At 43.2% G+C, this 17,700-nt stretch overlaps 1 protein-coding gene across 1 annotated transcript in view; it reads right to left on the bottom strand.

Annotated features, from left to right (window-relative positions):
* adamts17 (ADAM metallopeptidase with thrombospondin type 1 motif, 17) overlaps nucleotides 1-17,700 on the bottom strand; it is a 41,026-nt gene that overhangs the window by 16,552 nt on the left and 6,774 nt on the right. Inside the window, exons 4-15 of the mRNA XM_084019134.1 lie at nucleotides 15,818-15,990; nucleotides 14,646-14,729; nucleotides 12,924-13,081; nucleotides 11,888-11,931; nucleotides 10,511-10,616; nucleotides 9,182-9,322; nucleotides 7,217-7,367; nucleotides 4,634-4,735; nucleotides 3,100-3,245; nucleotides 2,289-2,458; nucleotides 1,523-1,650; nucleotides 227-347 (exon numbers count right to left, since the gene is read on the bottom strand). Of these exons, the coding sequence (XP_083875260.1) occupies nucleotides 227-347; nucleotides 1,523-1,650; nucleotides 2,289-2,458; nucleotides 3,100-3,245; nucleotides 4,634-4,735; nucleotides 7,217-7,367; nucleotides 9,182-9,322; nucleotides 10,511-10,616; nucleotides 11,888-11,931; nucleotides 12,924-13,081; nucleotides 14,646-14,729; nucleotides 15,818-15,990 (1,524 nt within the window). The remainder of the gene's footprint in view (nucleotides 1-226; nucleotides 348-1,522; nucleotides 1,651-2,288; nucleotides 2,459-3,099; nucleotides 3,246-4,633; nucleotides 4,736-7,216; nucleotides 7,368-9,181; nucleotides 9,323-10,510; nucleotides 10,617-11,887; nucleotides 11,932-12,923; nucleotides 13,082-14,645; nucleotides 14,730-15,817; nucleotides 15,991-17,700) is intronic.

Genomic DNA, 17,700 nt, shown 5'->3' with positions numbered 1-17,700 from the left:
ACACTAGAGAAATTTAAATGAACTTGTCAAAACTACTCTGCCATAATGGTCGTTGTGTTTCTTTGTCTGCTGAGACAACCACACAGCTGTTTTGATTTCACTTAATGATCTGGCCTGGTGATCCCCCCCACTCTCTGTCCACCACTACTCTAAAGGAACAGTTGCATACATCCCTGAAGCCAATACCAGCACAGAGAGACCTACTAGTAGGATGGTAAACACTCACCCATTCCTTTAGTGTAGTTCAAGTCTCCTCTCACAATCTTACAGGCGTGTCCGTCTCCATTACAAACACCACAGCGGTCCTCTTTGGCTACAGAGCCGATGATGCCGTCACAGCCGATTCTCTGACCAAAACAAAAGACCATCACAGGGCTGACATGTAAAGGCCGACAACCATTCACACACACATTCACACCCAAGAGACATTTTAGAGAAAGAAAAATATCAATAGGCATATTAAGTCCCTATTAAACACTTGTATTTTACTGTGTGAGCTGTTAAACAGAAATACATCTCATCATTTCATCGTCTAGCGCTTATCCGGTGTCGGTTCCCGGGGGCAGCAGCTTTAACAGGCGACCCCAAACTTCCCTTTCCTGGGCCACATCATAAACAGAAAAAAAGACATTTTTTTTCTACCCGAATTAGTTTCAAGTCATGTGTTTATAACTTAGGGCTGATTAGGGACTAAATCTTTAACAGCAACATTTTGTATTGTCTTTTCCCCTCCATGTGACATCAATAGTCACACCCCTTCATAAAAAGTTACCACTGTTGGAGTAACCAAGCAAAAATGTACAATTTGACATCATTTTTAAATTATCACTTTGCAACATCCCATTAAGAGACATTAATTGTTGTTTCCTTATTTCATTTTGTAGTTCTAACTGTTCTTATTGTTTCAGTTCCTGCCCTTGTTTCATATTCCCCCGAATACCCATCTGCCTTTCCCATCAAGCCTTTCCCTACATAGTCTCTCCTGGTTTCCCAGCTCCTTGCCAGATTGTCTTCGTACCCTTAGTGTTCATTACTCTCAAGCGTTTATACCTAGTCGTCGTTTTTTGACCCAGGTTTTGTCTTAAGGATTTTCAGACTTTGCTCTTTCCTATCTTGTTCTCCTGCCTGACCTAGTCAGTAAAAGACTGCTTCTGTGAATCACCATCTTATTTCCAACCACGACTGTTACACAATTGTACTGCACTGGGCTGTCTTATAATATACAATATATATTCTCAACTCAAAAGTAAGAGTATCACATATATAATTGTGATTTAAATCAAAGTGTACAATGTGTGCTTATACAAACTAATAACCATAAGTGATTTGCATCATCTAATTAAATGGAAATCATTAATTTTGTATATGGTCAAATGTTTTTATTTCAAATACTTGGGATTTCAACCTGAACACTCTCATCTTCCTCTTCTGGACTTCGCCTGACAACCTGAGTGTCCTGCCAGTGCACTACACTCTCAGAATAAAGGGTGACTTTCAAATGTGTGTGTGTGTGTGTGTGTACCTGACACCGTCCATTAACACACAGGTCAGCCTCATAGGGTCCACACGGCGTCCCGTCCATCACTCTGTCCGCCATCAGGACTGACAGGTCTCGACCCACCGGGCTACAGAACAACACACAGGGCTTCTCTGCGCGCGCACACACACACACACACACACACACACACACACACACACACACACACACACACACACACACACACACACACACACACACACACACACACACACACACACACACTTTAAAAACTCTGTTTAGAAATGACTGTGCATAACCCCTGTAGTATATTATATAAAGACTCAACAATAATCTTCCCAGTAAACTAAATTCAGGTTCAGGGTCTGGGTCAGTCATGTGCACAGCAACAACCACCTAAATGTAATGGTATTTACATGCATGCTCATTAAACACTTGGGTTAATTATTCTCACCTTGCCCCTTCAAGCAATATATATACCAGGAAGTGATGACATACAACCTGTGGGGCCATCATGGTGGCCTCAGTTTGTATGGTGCTGACCATGAACTACTACGGTCCCAGTACACGCCCTGTCACATATTCTACTCTCCCCTCACTTCCTGTCATTGAAGATAAAACTTCAACACATCATGTCCTAGTTCACCTGAAACCTCCATAACACAAACTATCCATGCACAGTGGATTGTGGGATACTTAAAGCAACCCTACAGCCTGTCTGCTATCACTAAACTGGTGGAACTGGTTTTGACTTATTTGATCTAACCCTGTGCATGTGTGTGTGTCTCACCATCATTAATGATAGACGTCAGCATGCTGCCCTTTTTCTTGCTGGCGTGTCGGTCGTAGGACAGACACTGTAGGTCTCTGAAGCTGGGTGTCCCCTTGGGACATGGAGGACGTTCACAGGCCTTGTGTTCCACATTGGCCTTCTGGCAGTGCTGCCCACCGGGGCCAGGTCTACACAAACAAAAACACACACCCACATTAGTTAACATGTAGTTAGAGGCTATGGAGTAGGTGGCACTGTTTACTGACTGAACAAACCTCAACAGAAAAACAAATAGCACTACAAAACAATCAAGTAGATCTATTTTACTCCGATTTTCAGAAAGTACTATAGCTAGCATGTACAACATTTGCTGCCTTTGTTCTTAAATAAGGGCCACATGTGTGTCACCTGCTGTTTTACTGAATGAGTGGCTCCACACTGCTATTATTTTGAACATGCAATTAATGATTCAATTACACAGAAGAGCAGCATGCATGTCAGGACTTGGCGGTCGGTTGGTATTCTATTACTCTACTACACCTACCAGTAAATTATTTGCCATGTAGAAATATAATTTCTGCCAAAAACAGTGATTGATCCGTTTAGTGATGTTGGACTGCTATTATTTTAACCATGGTTCACTTCAAAAGGATCAAAACATGTTTCTCTCCGTTGACTACTGAACATATTTATTCTGAAATTAAGTCCCACGGGTGACACAGGAAGGGGCTGAACTTAGCATCTCGCAAATCTGAAGACACACAGAGGACAAACAGAAAGACAGAGAGACGTGTGGGCGGGCGGACGGACGGACAGACAGACGACATACGGAGGGTTGTCACATTTCCTCTGCCTGAACTGGACTCCAGTACCACAGGTCCTGCTGCACATGCTCCACTGGCTCCAGGGACTCCAGTCACCGTCCACATGCTGAGGGATGGGAGTCTTACTGACACACTCACCAGCCCTGCACCACTGAGACACACACACACACACACACACACACACACACACACACACACACACACACACACACACACACACACACACACACACACACACACACACACACACACACACACACAGATTAAATTACTTCAAAAATACTTTTGACAATGGTCAGATTCTTCATTTAGTCAACAGGCATATTGTGAGTCTTTCAGTTCATGAAACCTGCATCCCACTGGCATGAAAACATACCACCCTAGTCATGGCCTGTTTCCCTTCACTCCCCCCACCCCCGATCACCCTGGTTATAAACTCCACTGGTCTCATTCCACCCGCCTTCATCGTAAAAAGCCAAGTAAACAAAACATTGAGGTAAGGTTGGGAACAGGTTGGGAACAGGCCAATTCTTTATGATAAATTCCTGTGCATACAGTTACTGAATTACTAGAACACGTAGCAGCGCTCTCCTGGCTATAACGGGATCCATTTTGCACAATAATAATAAGGAAGCCGGAAGTAGCCTGAATTAGCCGGATAAAGGTACAGTGTGAACAGGGCCTTAATCTAGTCGTTTGGGACGACGCGTCCATGCAAATTATTCGTGTCGACATATTTATGTAGTCGATTATGTCGATGAGTCGTTCTAGCCCGAGATCCCAGCTGACATTGTACGAAGGCCTGGACAGGTGGCCAGTCTATCACAGGGCTGACATGTAGAGACAGACAGGTAACCAGTCTATCACAGGGCTGACATGTAGAGACAGACAGGTAACCAGTCTATCACAGGGCTGACATGTAGAGACAGACAGGTAACCAGTCTATCACAGGGCCGACATGTAGAGACAGACAACCATTCACTCTCACATTCACACCTACGGGCAATTTAGAGTCACCAATAAACCTATCCCCATCCTGCATGTCTTTGGACTGTGGGAGGAAGCTGGAGAACCCGGAGAGAACCCACGCTCACACGGGGAGAACATGCAAACTCCACACAGAAGGAACCCGGACCTGACCCGGGAATTGAACCCGGGACCCTCTCACTGAGAGGCGACAGTGTCAGTGACAGAGGCAGCCCCCAAATATCTTATTTGTAGAAGTAAAATGATACATTTGCCTTCGGTTAATTAAAATTAAAATTCCAGTTTATGTTTTACTCACATAACATAATTCTTCGTCAACCATACATAAACATGTTGCGTAACACATGCACGTAGAGTTACAACCATTAATTACCGTAAATTGATTGATTGATCAATCTCTATTTTGATGAATGTCACGTTACAAAACACTCAACAACACAATATAAGTGTTGAAGTGTCCTGTACTTATGTTTGTGTCGTAATGCTTGTTTTTAACACTGTCTACACACTGTCCTATGTCTCTTTGTGATTTCAGATGTTTGTAGGACGTACCTTATCAGCTCCACACTCTGTTCCATCCAGAGGAGGATCCAGTTTGGTCTTACAGGAAGCTTCTCCATCTACTAAACACCACAGGCCGGCGCACATCAGGTGCTGATAAATATAAATACAGGGATTCACATGATGAATGCAGGATCAAATAAACATATTCATGTTATACTCACCACTATGGTCCTCTCGCTTCTGTACTGATTTACGTATTCATACCCAATGCTTCTTATTGCCATGTCTGATTTGCTATGATTTTAAGTGTGTAGCAGGTGGATTCAAATTGTGTCTGTCAACCCTGTGATAGACTGGCGACCTGTCTGTCTCTATATGTCAGCCCTGTGAAAGCCTGGTTACCTGTCTGTCTCTATATGTCAGCCCTGTGAAAGCCTGGTTACCTGTCTGTCTCTACATGTTGGTCCTGTGATAGACTGGTTACCTGTCTGTCTCTACATGTCAGCCCTGTGATAGACTGGATACCTGTCTGTCTCTACATGTCAGCCCTGTGATAGACTGGCGACCTGTCTGTCTCTACATGTTGGTCCTGTGATAGACTGGTTACCTGTCTGTCTCTACATGTCTCCCTGTGATAGACTGGTTACCGGTCTGTCTCTACATGTCTCCCTGTGATAGACTGGTTACCTGTCCAGGTGTACCCTGCCTTCACCCAATGACAGCTGGGATCGGCTCCAGCCCCCCCACGACCCTGAATACAGGATAAGCGGTTGATGATGGATGGATGGACAACAAAACCAACATCAACCGACTTGCGTAACCGCTAAAACTGTAAAAAAAAGTCCTTGTTAACCACTAACATCCCTAGTTTGTAGTCACATGATTTAATCAACTGCCAGTCAGCCACCTCCATGTGCTCCTATTTAGTTTAGACGACTGATGTATCGGTAGCTGCTGTGTGTGGTCAAGAGACAGAGAGAGAGGGAACCCCACCCACCACATCATAAATATCACTCTATCTCCCGGTTTTAATGTTATTTACATTACATTTACATTTAGGTCATTTAGCAGACGCTTTTGTCCAAAGCGACTTACAATAAGTACATTTTGTACATTTGTCAAAAGAAGGAAACAAGGAAACCACAACGAATCATTGCCGATAAAGTAAGAGCTAAAAGTAGAACAAGTGTTAGGTCCTCATCTGAGTAAACTAGTAGTTCAAGAGCAACAGTGCTACGATCAGAGTGCTATAGGTAAGGGTTTTTTTTTTTTTTTTTTTGGGGGGGGGGGGGGGGGGGGGGGGGGGGTCATGCTAGTCGAGGTGAAGTCTGAACAGGTGAGTCTTGAGCCTTTTTCGGAAAATGGCAAATGACTCAGCTGTCCTGACATTGGTCGGGAGTTCGTTCCACCACTGAGGCGCCAGAACAGAGAAGAGTCTGGACTTTGCTGAGCGACATTTGTTTGATTTCAGCGATGGTGGTACCAGCCGGCCAGCTGAAGTAGAGGAGCGAAGTGCTCGCTTCGGGGCATGAGGTTTGACTAGTGTTTGAAGGTAGATGGGTGCCGTTCCATTGATGGCCCTGAAGGCCAGTGTCATCATCTTGAATTGGATGCGTGCTGCAACAGGGAGCCAGTGGAGGTCACGGAGGAGGGGGGTCACATGGGAGAATTTGGGTAGATTGAAGATAAGACGTGCTGCAGCGTTCTGGATACGCTGCAATGGTTTAATCGCAGAGGCCGGGAGTCCGGCCAGGAGAGAGTTGCAGTAGTCAAGGCGGGAGATGACCAGTGCTTGGACCAGGAGTTGCGTTGCATCCTTTGTGAGGAGGGTCCGAATCCTGCGGATGTTGTAGAGGGCAAATCTGCAGGATCGGGCCACAGCAGTGATGTTGGGGGTGCAGGATAGTTGGTCATCGAGGATTACACCCAGGTTCCTCGCAGTTGACGACGGCAATACTGTGATGCCCTCGACAGTGACCGACAGGTCCATGCGAGGGCAGTCTTTCCCTGGGATGAAGAGGAGTTCGGTTTTATTCAGGTTAAGCTTGAGGTGATGTGCAGTTGTCCAGACAGAGATGTCAGCCAGACAGTCCGAGATGCGAGTTGCAATGTGGGTGTCAGAGGACGGGGGAAAAGAGAGGAACAGCTGGGTGTCATCTGCGTAGCAATGGTAGGAGAATCCATGCGATGTGATAACAGAACCTAGTGATCTGGTGTATAGTGAGAACAGAAGCGGTCCTAATACTGAGCCTTGAGGGACACCCGTGTCCAGAGAACAGGGTTTGGACATAGAGCCATTCCATGTGACCTGAAAGGTGCGATTTGTCAGGTATGATGTAAACCAGGCGAGAGCAGAGTCAGTTATGCCAAGTTCAGCCAGAGTGGAGAGGAGGATTTGGTGATTGACTGTGTCGAACGCAGCAGATAGGTCGAGGAGAACGAGAACGGAGGAGTGGGACGAGGCTCTGGCGTCTCGCAGGGACTCGGTCACTGTGAGGAGGGCCGTCTCAGTGGAGTGAGCAGTCCTGAATCCTGATTGATTAGGGTCTAGGAGGTTGTTCAGCGAGATGTTATGTGTAAAATAATTATGTTATGATGTGACATTACTGGCACTAATGGAGTGTGTTTTACCTCCATGTCATTGCAAAAGGTAGCATTGGTTCCAAACAGGATCTGGCACTGTTCATCCACGCTGTAGTGCATCCCTGGCAGCTTGGGAGGAAGCCGGACCTGATACCGGCTCCTGGGGTCTGTGTGCAGGAGGCAGGTACTGGATTTGGACCTGTTGGAAAGACACAAAAGAGATCATAATGTACTCGTATTCGCCAGAGCAGTACAGTAACAAGATAGCATAGTCTGATTCATCAAGCCACAGTACTTGGACCTGGTAAATGGACCTGCATTTATAGAGCACTAGTCTTCTTTTTTTTCTGACCACTCAAGGAACTTTACACTACATTCAATCTACTCTCTCTCTTTACCCATTCACACATATTAATATAGTCATGGCAGAGGAGCCACCCGCACATCAGGATCCAATTTAATCTAACTCATTCAAACACATTCACAAACCCATAGTTCAGCCTTCAGGGACAAAAATACAAATTTAAATAAAAGCAATACAACACATTTATTGATGGTAAAATCAAGTAGAAAGTAAAATCAAGTTTAAAACATTTAAGTTAAAATCAAGGTGGATATGGTGAAGTTATGTCGGGTATGCTAATCTAAACAGATGTGTTTTAAGTTGTGAAATCATTTGAACAGATGAGGAGAGTCAAGTTGATGGTATGAGGTGGGAGAGCATTCCAACGTGGGGCAGAGCAGCTGAAGACTCTGGCACCCATGGGTGCTGAGTCTAAACGATGGGATTTAGTCTAAGTGTTTCCTTTGTGTCATTGCTAGTTTGTCTGTGGTTGTCGGCTCACCGTTGCTCTGTCTGGCCTCCCAGTGCCCCCCAGTGATGTGTGCCAGCTTCCAGTGATGTTTTTTTCATTCATCTACCTGTATGTTTTATTTAGCTATTATTGTAGTTTTTATTTAGATCCTTCTTTTCTTTTTTGTTTTTTCGTTTCTGCTTTAATGCCTACTCCAGGTCTGACTGCATTTTTGTAAGTGTATTTCATACACCTTAGTTCCCGTGATTTGACTATGTTGTCATTTTTGTTGTTTATCATGTACAAGGCATCAGTTGCACTTCTGTCCATCCTGGGAAAGTGATCCTCTCTCCCTGTGTTTTCTATTTTTTTAATGGAGGGTCCAGGGACAGAGAATGTTGTACTCTGTACAGATTGTAAAGCCCCCTGAGGCAAATTTGTGATTTAAGGCTATATAAATACAATTGAATTTAACTGAATACATGACGCTATAGTGTGTATTAATGTGTATATGCAGCCACACTTGATCATAGAAAATACAGAAGTAAAGCATGTGATCAAAGTGCTTGAGCACCGCTACAATGTGCATTCACATGTGTATTTTAGGGGCCATTTACACGACAACGTTTTCAACATAATATGCTAAAGTATTTTTACATTCTGACCGCTTGTTTACATGACAACCAAAATGAAAATCTTTTTTTAAGTGAAACTGTTTGAATAAGCAACTCGATTATGATTATGTTGCTCTGATTAATTTATGAATGCTCCTCCAACAAAGTGTTTATTTGCTGCACCATTACTGTGATCAGGAGACAGATTATTTACATGTGGCAAATTGTCAAGAAGGGCCATCTATTACAAAGTTTCACCGCCACCTACTGGCCTGGCATGCATACTACAGTGTAAGGTTTGTTTTTGCAGCTCTGTGTGAATGCTGATCATTTTCAAAACAATGTCTAAATGTAGATTATTTTAAAAGGCACTGTTGTGTAAATGTAGCCTTGGTCATGCTGTTGTCTCTATGTGTATGTATGTGTGTATATTGTTACAGCCCCATTTCAGGAATTTTCATAAAAAGTTATGTTATGCATTTTCTTTCTTTCCCCTATTGTACCCTATTTTTTTGTGTACCATTACACCAACGTCAAAGTATGTTGTGGTATGAAACAGACAAAAATCATGTGGCAGTAATACATGTCTTCAAGGTGTGTCTCACCTCAGGAAGTTCTCCAGGTCGTTGCGGCTACAGGAGGACCATGACAGGTCACTGGGGTTCCTTCCTTTCACCCATTCACCAGACATGATGTGGGAGTGACCGGTGCAGGTGGTGTGGTCGTCATCATGGCTCATACCCATGCTGAGGATCATACATAGAGACAGAGTCGCTCCATCAAAGAGTCAAACAGACATCTCTTCTATCTTTCATGTGATCGACCATGTGTTAGTTTGTGAGTGAGTGTGCAACTCTGTGTCTGTCCACAACTGATCTTTAATTCTGCTGCATCATATTTCATATTGGTGTCCAGTTACGATTGTATGCCCAAAGACCTCTGGTGGTCTCACGGTGACTCACACTTTCTCCACACACCTTTTACTACCCGTGTTATACTGACGATTCTTCACTCACTACTTGTTTTTAGAACTTTATTAAAGGAGTTTTGCATCCGGTGGCGCTGCTCTGCTGGCGACCCAGACTTAAAATGCACTATGCTGAATAAAATTTAAACTTTAACAGTGCGATTTATTTATAGCTTTCCAATTAATCGCAAGAAAGATGTTCATCACTTCAACAAATAGGTAAGAGCATCTTTATTTTTGAAGATATGTATTCATTTCTTTAATAGTTTTAAACAGATAACTCTGAGCAGCGTTTCCACCTCCAGTGGCTGGCATCTCTCTTCTCTGTTTGGCAAATTTTTTTTTTATTTCATAGCTTGTGCATCTTTCACCAGTTACAGCATTCACTGAATGACTAACAGCATCCATGCATCTCATTTTAGTGTTATTTTAGATCCACTACTGACGCTACAAAATATAACGGCTCATTTGCTGTTCACTTCCTGCAACAGTCGCTTTCCTCCACTTCAGAACGGCTGAAGTTTTTCTTTCGTTTGGAGTCCGGTTGTTCACCGTCTTTAGATTTCCTTCCTTCTCAACTTTTTTCTCAAGTTCTGTGTGTGCACACGGCTCTGCAGTCTCATGCCCTTTCATGGGCATTGGCAGGGTATTAAGCTATGTAGTAACAACTGGCACGCGCTTTCAATTTACGAAGACGTGGGATTCATCATGATAAGAACACAGATGGGAATATTTCTGCCGTTAAAGAACACGTCATGAATCCGAAGTGGACTTTTCTTAGGACCTTTCATGAGAACAAATTCTAGAAAAACATAGGAAGATATTGGTGAATGAGGCCCAATGTGTTTTCCTTCATCCATATGCAGAATTGAACTCTGGCTCCCGGGACTCGGAAACCAGGAGCACACTTTTTACAGCAACGTGGACAGTAGAGCAACAGTATCATAAAGTGTTGAAATAAACCTACTTGTGTCCCAGCTCATGAGCTATGGTGAAGGCCAAATTGAGTCCATTGTCCTCTGCTAAAACACACTTCCTCCTGCTGCTGCAGGCACCTCCCAAATAAGCAATACCTGAAACACAGTGACATTACATAATAAAAACACAATGGTAATACACCTCTCAGACCCAAAGTCAGGGGACAAGCTCAATTCAATTTAATGAAATTGTATTTATAGTGTCATTTCACAACAGAAGTTATCTCAGGACACTTTGAGCAGGACTAGAACACGCTCATGATTTTCAGATTCAATCCATTTTCAAAGTCTCAACTTCCCCCAACATCCCAGGGTCAACCTTGCAGATTTCTGATAATACAATAATACACTATATATCAACTCTGCTCTGTTTGTATCAGGAAAACACCAAGTTTAATGTTTCAATGTTATTGTTAGAACTGTAACGGTATTATTAAGTTCTAATATCACTACTCAGTATCGGCAAGTACTGAAATTTAAGTATTTGTAAAAAGTGGTATCTGTGCATCTCTATTTGTAGAGGCTTCAGATTCTGGTGCATATACACCTTCTCTCATTTGTCTTTACGTTCCCCCAACAATAAACAGACAAAATTGGAATTTTTCATATATATTTATGAAAAGTGATTAATCGTGATTAATCCACAGCTACCCTGCGATGAATCTGATAAACATTTTTAATTGTTTGACAGCCCTTGTTCCATCCATTGTCTACCGCTTATCCTGTATTCAGGGTCGCGGGGGGGCTGGAGCCAATCCCAGCTGTCATTGGGCGAAGGCAGGGTACACCCTGGACAGGTAACCAGTCCATCACAGCGCCGACATGTAGAGACAGACAACCATTCACACTCACATTCACACCTACGGACAGCCGTACTTGAAATGCATATTTATGCCAGATGAAAAATTATAGTGAAAAAACCTCTTCAAAACTAAAAGCAGCGGTGTCCCAAGTTTTTGTCAACACCATCACATATTTATTAAAAAAAAAAAAACGTTAAAATCAGGCAACAGCATTGCCAACTATATTTCTGAGGACCCCCTTATCACCCTCCACATCTGCTCAATGCAACAAGGGAAAACAAGCCCCTTTAAGATTGATGTAGATACTGCCACAACCATGATGTATCAACAAAAAATATTTTGAATTCACAACTCATGCATGTCATGTAACCATGTGACACCAGCCACCATCTAAATATCGCTTGGTTACGGTAAGGATGGACTGCCCAGAGATGTGAGTGAGTGAGTGAGTGAGTGAGTGAGTGAGTGAGTGAGTGAGTGAGTGAGTGAGTGAGTGAGTGAGTGAGTGAGTGAGTGAGTGAATGAGTGAGTGAGTGAATGAGTGAGTGAGTGAGTGGTACTCACCCACAGTATCACAGGGTTCGTCTTTATGAACACAGAAATCGGTCCTGAAAGAGAAACCAGAGCCAATTAACTCAGTCTGTCTCCCATGTTTTACAAACAGGGCACCGACTAAGTAGTGGGCGAAGGCCCTATTACTGTAATGATAAGTACTTTTCTTTTATGACTTAACTGTAACAACAACATTAATGAAAAATGAATGCCAGCGTCCGTCATCCATTATCTCCTAATAATGGACACCTCATCGGTCATTATTATACATAATTTACCTTCAGCTAGTTGGCTAATAGGCCTCTGCCAGGCAAAGCAGCAGCGGGAGTGAAGTGTGAATGACAGATTGACGTGATGTGTCATAAGAGACACAGGAAGAGGGGCAGACGCGGGGGCATTCAGGTGAGGAAAAGGCACCGTCGGCCTTCCAGCTCAGGGTGCAGAGACCTCCACCTGGCCCGACGATCGTGGGACCTGAGATACTCTTGCCATCTCCTCATCGCTCCCTCCCGGACTCCGATGACCGTCAGCCCAGCGTCTCCAAGACTGCGGGTGACCACTCGGCCATTGAAATATGCCTGACGTCCACAAACTCCGGAACACCTCGCGGTAAAGCTGGGACTGCTCAATGCGAGGTCTGTATCCTCTAAGGTTTATTCTGAAGTGCTTCTTCATTCAACACCTGGATATACTGTTTTAAATCGAGATGTGGATAGGTGCTGTTTATTCATTGGCACACCTAGGAGTACTGCTAGGGGTGGCGGCGTTGCTATGGTTTTTAAGAATAATTTCATATTACGGAAACATATAAATTATAGTACATCATTTATAGAACGCAGCAGGAACTAGAGGACTGGAAAGCCTTATAAAGTAGGCTAATGTTAGCTCGACAACCAGGAGAGGAACGTCAACATTAACCCTACCACCTGCTTTAGATTACATCAAGTCCATGATTTGAAATAATCACTGTTAGTTGGTTGGCTTCTTTATAGTGAAGATGAAATCAGCTGACATTTAACACATTATTATTGTTCTTTCATCTACATACCTGGTGACCAGTACAGCAGTGTCCACTGGGGGGGCGTCGTCCCGTCCACCAGGGACATGGTTGGTGCCGAGGTATCGCAGACCCCCAAACTCTTGATGCTGCCACTGACAGAAACTCTCCAGAGACCTTTCCCCATGATGGCCCACCTTCAGCTTGTCCTGAAGGATAAACACAGAAAAGATTAACTTCATCCTGAAGGACAGACCCAAGGAAGGTTCACTTCATAGAGTATATTTTCGACTTTATAATCTCAATCTAATTTGTGATCTATTTCTCTGAAAATGTGCGACTTTTTCCCCGGAATATTAAATGTGCCTTCTACCTGTCAAGGATCAACTCTTTTGCCTCCAACCCCAGGAAAATCTTCTCCATGTTCTCCTCCCTCCTCACCCCTCCAAACCCTCCCCCTCCTTCACTGCTGATGACTTGCATGCAACTTACTTTACCCAGAAAGACAAACCAGAAAAAGACAAAAAACAACACTTCTATGTTCTTACCTATAGCCCTTTGATCATAGCACTGTTGTCCTTAAGGTATCCTTTCTGAACAGCTACTACTTTACTCAGATGAGGACCTAACACTGGTTTCTTTTTTTCACTCTTACTTTATTGGCAATGATATGTTGTGGTTTCTTTCTTTCGACAAATGTACTTATTGTATCTCGCTTTGGACAAAAGCATCTGCTAAATGCCCGTAAATGTAAAATGTAATGTAAATGTTTTCCATTGTAAATAAGACGAGAGACATCCACAAACACAGTGTGTCCACATTTAATACCTAAGGCCGTTGTCACACCTAGCAAGCACATTTTCACCTTACATTCCTCACACATTTGACCGGAATAGACATAAATACAGCAACACTGTCTGTTGGTTTGGACCACAGACAGTCTCTGGTTTCTCCATATAGTCTGGTTTGGTCTCTGGACTAATATGAGCTACTATTGTAGACCTCTGGGAGACCACAGACAGTTTTTGGTTTCTCCATGTAGTCTGGTCTGGTCCCTGGACTAATATGAGCTACTATTGTAGACCTCTGGGGGACAACAAACACAGAAGACAAAAATTTGTTTCCTTAATTTCTGATTCAGAATCTGAATCCAAACACTTTCTCAATTGAGTTGAAATATTTCAACTCGCGCCAATAATGACATTGAGGAGCTGTAGCCTCGTTCCCAGTTAGACATAAATGGATGATTAGACATTCAATCACAGATCAATGCTTGTGCCTACTCTAGCATTGGCTGGATGTTAGTCAGTGAGACATAACCATCAGTGAGTCTATAGAGTAGCTGTCTTCATGCATGTCTATCTCCATGTATAGCATCCAGCAAAAAAAAATCTAAAAACCCTCATTGCGGTTAAGTCATCATTATTTAATGTCAGAAGGATGATCAATGACTTCAGGGTACACCATGACACCCCCCAGCTGCTGGCAGACCCTTTCTGTCACAATAATGTGTATAATGTTGTTTGCACAACATATGCTATAGTTCATAGATGATGACAATGCCAAAAATGGACCCCAGCCAATTTGAGTTTGAGACCTGCGTTGTAATGGGTTAAATGCAGGTTACTTAGACTCTTCCATTTGAAGTCCACAAGACAGAGCATTGTAAAAGACAAAGTCTTGCAGGGTGGGCCAAGCATTTGTCACCTGTCATGTTGTTGGGGTCAACAGGGCGTTAATGAGGGGTCAACCTGGGTGGAAAGTCAGACTTACTGGGCGCCTGTGAAGAAACACCAGTTTGGTGACACGGATGTTGATCCGGACTCCCAAACTGGGGTGGCGGAACATGTTGTAGACCTACAGTAGACAGAGCAGAGACATATCAAGTGAATATTTATGGTCCAGTTTTATGATGATGTCCTTCAAAGATTAGAACCAGACACAAAATTACAAAATATAAGACATGAAGGCTGTGAATGCGAGCTGCACTAGAAAAAGGTAAAGTAAATTGTATTACATCAACATAATTCATCATTTTCAAGATTTCAAGATTTTTATTTGTTGCGTGACAGTGTTTTTAATCACTATGGCTCTATCACTATGTCTATCCCTCCTATTATATTTGGAAATCCAGCGATTGTGTGAAATCCCCATTTGATCTCGGCTTGTTGTGGATTCCTGTAAGGGAACTGGATGTAGTTCGGGCCTAGGAAATTCATGGCATCCAACACCAACACACTCCAACTAGGACCACCCAGACCACCCGCTTCGCGAAACCGGCTCGGAGTCCGATGAGATGGGACCGGCATCTTACGTTACGAAGGGAGACAGGTGGTGAAGTGGTTAACTCAGACGATGATGTCGTGTCTGTGCTGGGACAGGTGGCATTAAAGGAACAGCACCTTTCTTTATGAAAAAACAATCTAGGTTCTCTCCTTGCTCGAGGAGGAGCAGGATAGCTAAAAGGGCTATAGGTGGGATCCAGTGGTTCTGGATCATCTCCGTCATTAAACACCCAGCATCTGACAGGAAGTACTCTGGCCAAATCGATTATGATGTTTCTGTGGAAACCCGGCTGCTCAGGTTTGTCTTCAAACCATCTTTCATTTTTGGACTGGACAAATGACCTCAACACTACAGGAATAAATGGATGAAGGATAAAATCATATTAAAACTACTGACATGCCCACACATTGAACAGGTTATTGGTCACTGTGATTGGTTTGGGTGTAAATGTGTCCATTCATACATTAGGACTGATCATCAGCACAGAACGCATTCTTCTGAAGGCTGCAAGAAAAAAGTATCAGAAAGGATCATTGCATGATTGACTGAGCACATGTTAAAGCAAACCTCTCAAAGTGTTGAAGACCTTAAACAGCAAAAGGTTTTTTACATGTGGACCTTGAGGAGAGGACTTGAGTATATGTTTCTAGTATTCTTACCATGTTCATAACCGTCAGAAGGAACCTCTGAGCTGCTTCGGCACCGTGGTACTGCACCATGTCAGAGTCCGCCACCACCACCGTCTCCACAGTGTATGCTTCATGAAGGCGAATGGCGTTTCTCCTCCTTCGACCCTCCTCCCTGTCTTTAGACATCTTATCCTTCTTCTTCCCTACCAGAGATAGATAGGGAGACCATGGTTAGAAATGCTACGCCCGAGGGACTGCTAGGACAGACTTGTTGGTTTTTCCAGGTTCCTGATTGAGCTGGGCAAAGTTACAGAAAGCAGCCTTCTTCTGGGCTGAGTCGATCAGGAGGATTATATTATGATATATTTGTCCGTAATACACAATCTGTGAAAAGCTTTCTGAGGCTACAATGATGTCCCCACTTGTGTGTGTTGACATAGAGGGGGTTCAGATACCAGATACCATTACAGTTCTAACAATAACTTTGAAACATCTTTAATTTTCATCAGATCACTTTCTGACTGTAACAAATATACAACATGATGCTGTTGCTGATATTTTAACATTTAACTTTGTGTCTTCCAAACAGAGCAGAGTATGCAGGGATATTAATAATTAACGGTTTAGATAAATGTTTAAGATAAAAAAAGCTAAGAGACTCAGAGGAGTAGCTTATCACTTAAAGGACAATAGTGTCCTTTAAAGTCCATTCCTCAAAGTTCTCCAATAAACGGAAGAAGGCTGCCGAGATGCCCGTGCATCCCGCATCTGTCCACAAAATATAATCCACAAAAAAAAAAAGAAAGCAAACAAAAAGATTGCAGATTACAGATTGGTTCATCACCGGCCAAAACCAGATAATGAGAAAAAAAATCTCACACGGATCAGCACTCTCACACTAATAGCATTATCTCAGTCCAAATTTATCGAAAAGGTAATAATTTCCAAAAGTGAGAACATGAATTCATCTACTCTCATCACATCACTAATCAATAAGTACAACCACTGTTGTTTTCTTCCCATGGAGCCAACATGAGTAAATGTCTGCTGTCAGTCAGTCTGGTGAAGGTAAGTGATACATAAAATACACAAACAGTCTGTGATTGGATGACCGATGTCGCCCGAAAGTCTGGCTTCATTTTAATTTGAAAAAGGACAAATTGGCACACTGCAACACCTAAAGGTATTTCTGCCAAAGGAGGTTGCACAACAAACATGGCTAAACACGTTCACCTGCAGCACGGTATAATCATTGAGTGTACAGTACAGTGTTGTTGCGCTGCTCTCCTGCTCCTGTCGCTTCCTCCACTTCGTCGGACAGTCAACCATCAGCCAACAACTCCTCGTTGAAAAACGGAATCAGGTACATGAAAATTGTGATTGTCTTCTTCTATTGACCTGCACAACTCAAAGAATCGGAATCGAGAATCGTTTAGAACAGGAATCAAAATTAAGAATCGGAATCGTTTAAATCCAAACGATGCCCAACCCTACTGATGACCGAAGCTGATGCGCAGGCAGACCCCCAGTAAAATGGACCTGCATTTCTAGAGCGTTTTTCTAGTCTTTTCGACAACTCCACACACTTTACACTACATCCAGTCTACATTCACCCAGTCACACACACTGATGGCAGAGGAGACACAGTCTGCTCATTCACACAAATTCACACACCGATGGCACAGCCTTCGGCCAGGAGGAGCCAGGATTCAAACCATGATCTTCCAATTGTAGGATGTCTCGTTCTACTTCTGAGCCACTATCGCCCCAAAAATCTTCACATAATGAAGATAGACAGGTGAAGAAAGGTTTTTCTCCGTGTTTGATAGCATTACCAGGTTAACAGGTTCCAACAAGAACTGTGCAGAAATGAGAAGAACATTAAATGAGGAAACATCTGCATTCCACACAGC

The sequence above is a fragment of the Eutrigla gurnardus genome (genome assembly GCF_963514095.1).
Source record: "Eutrigla gurnardus genome assembly, chromosome: 1".
NCBI classification, from domain to species: Eukaryota; Metazoa; Chordata; class Actinopteri; order Perciformes; family Triglidae; genus Eutrigla; species Eutrigla gurnardus.
The sequence above is the reverse complement of the archived record's forward strand: the minus strand, read 5'-3'. Positions and strand labels throughout refer to the sequence as shown.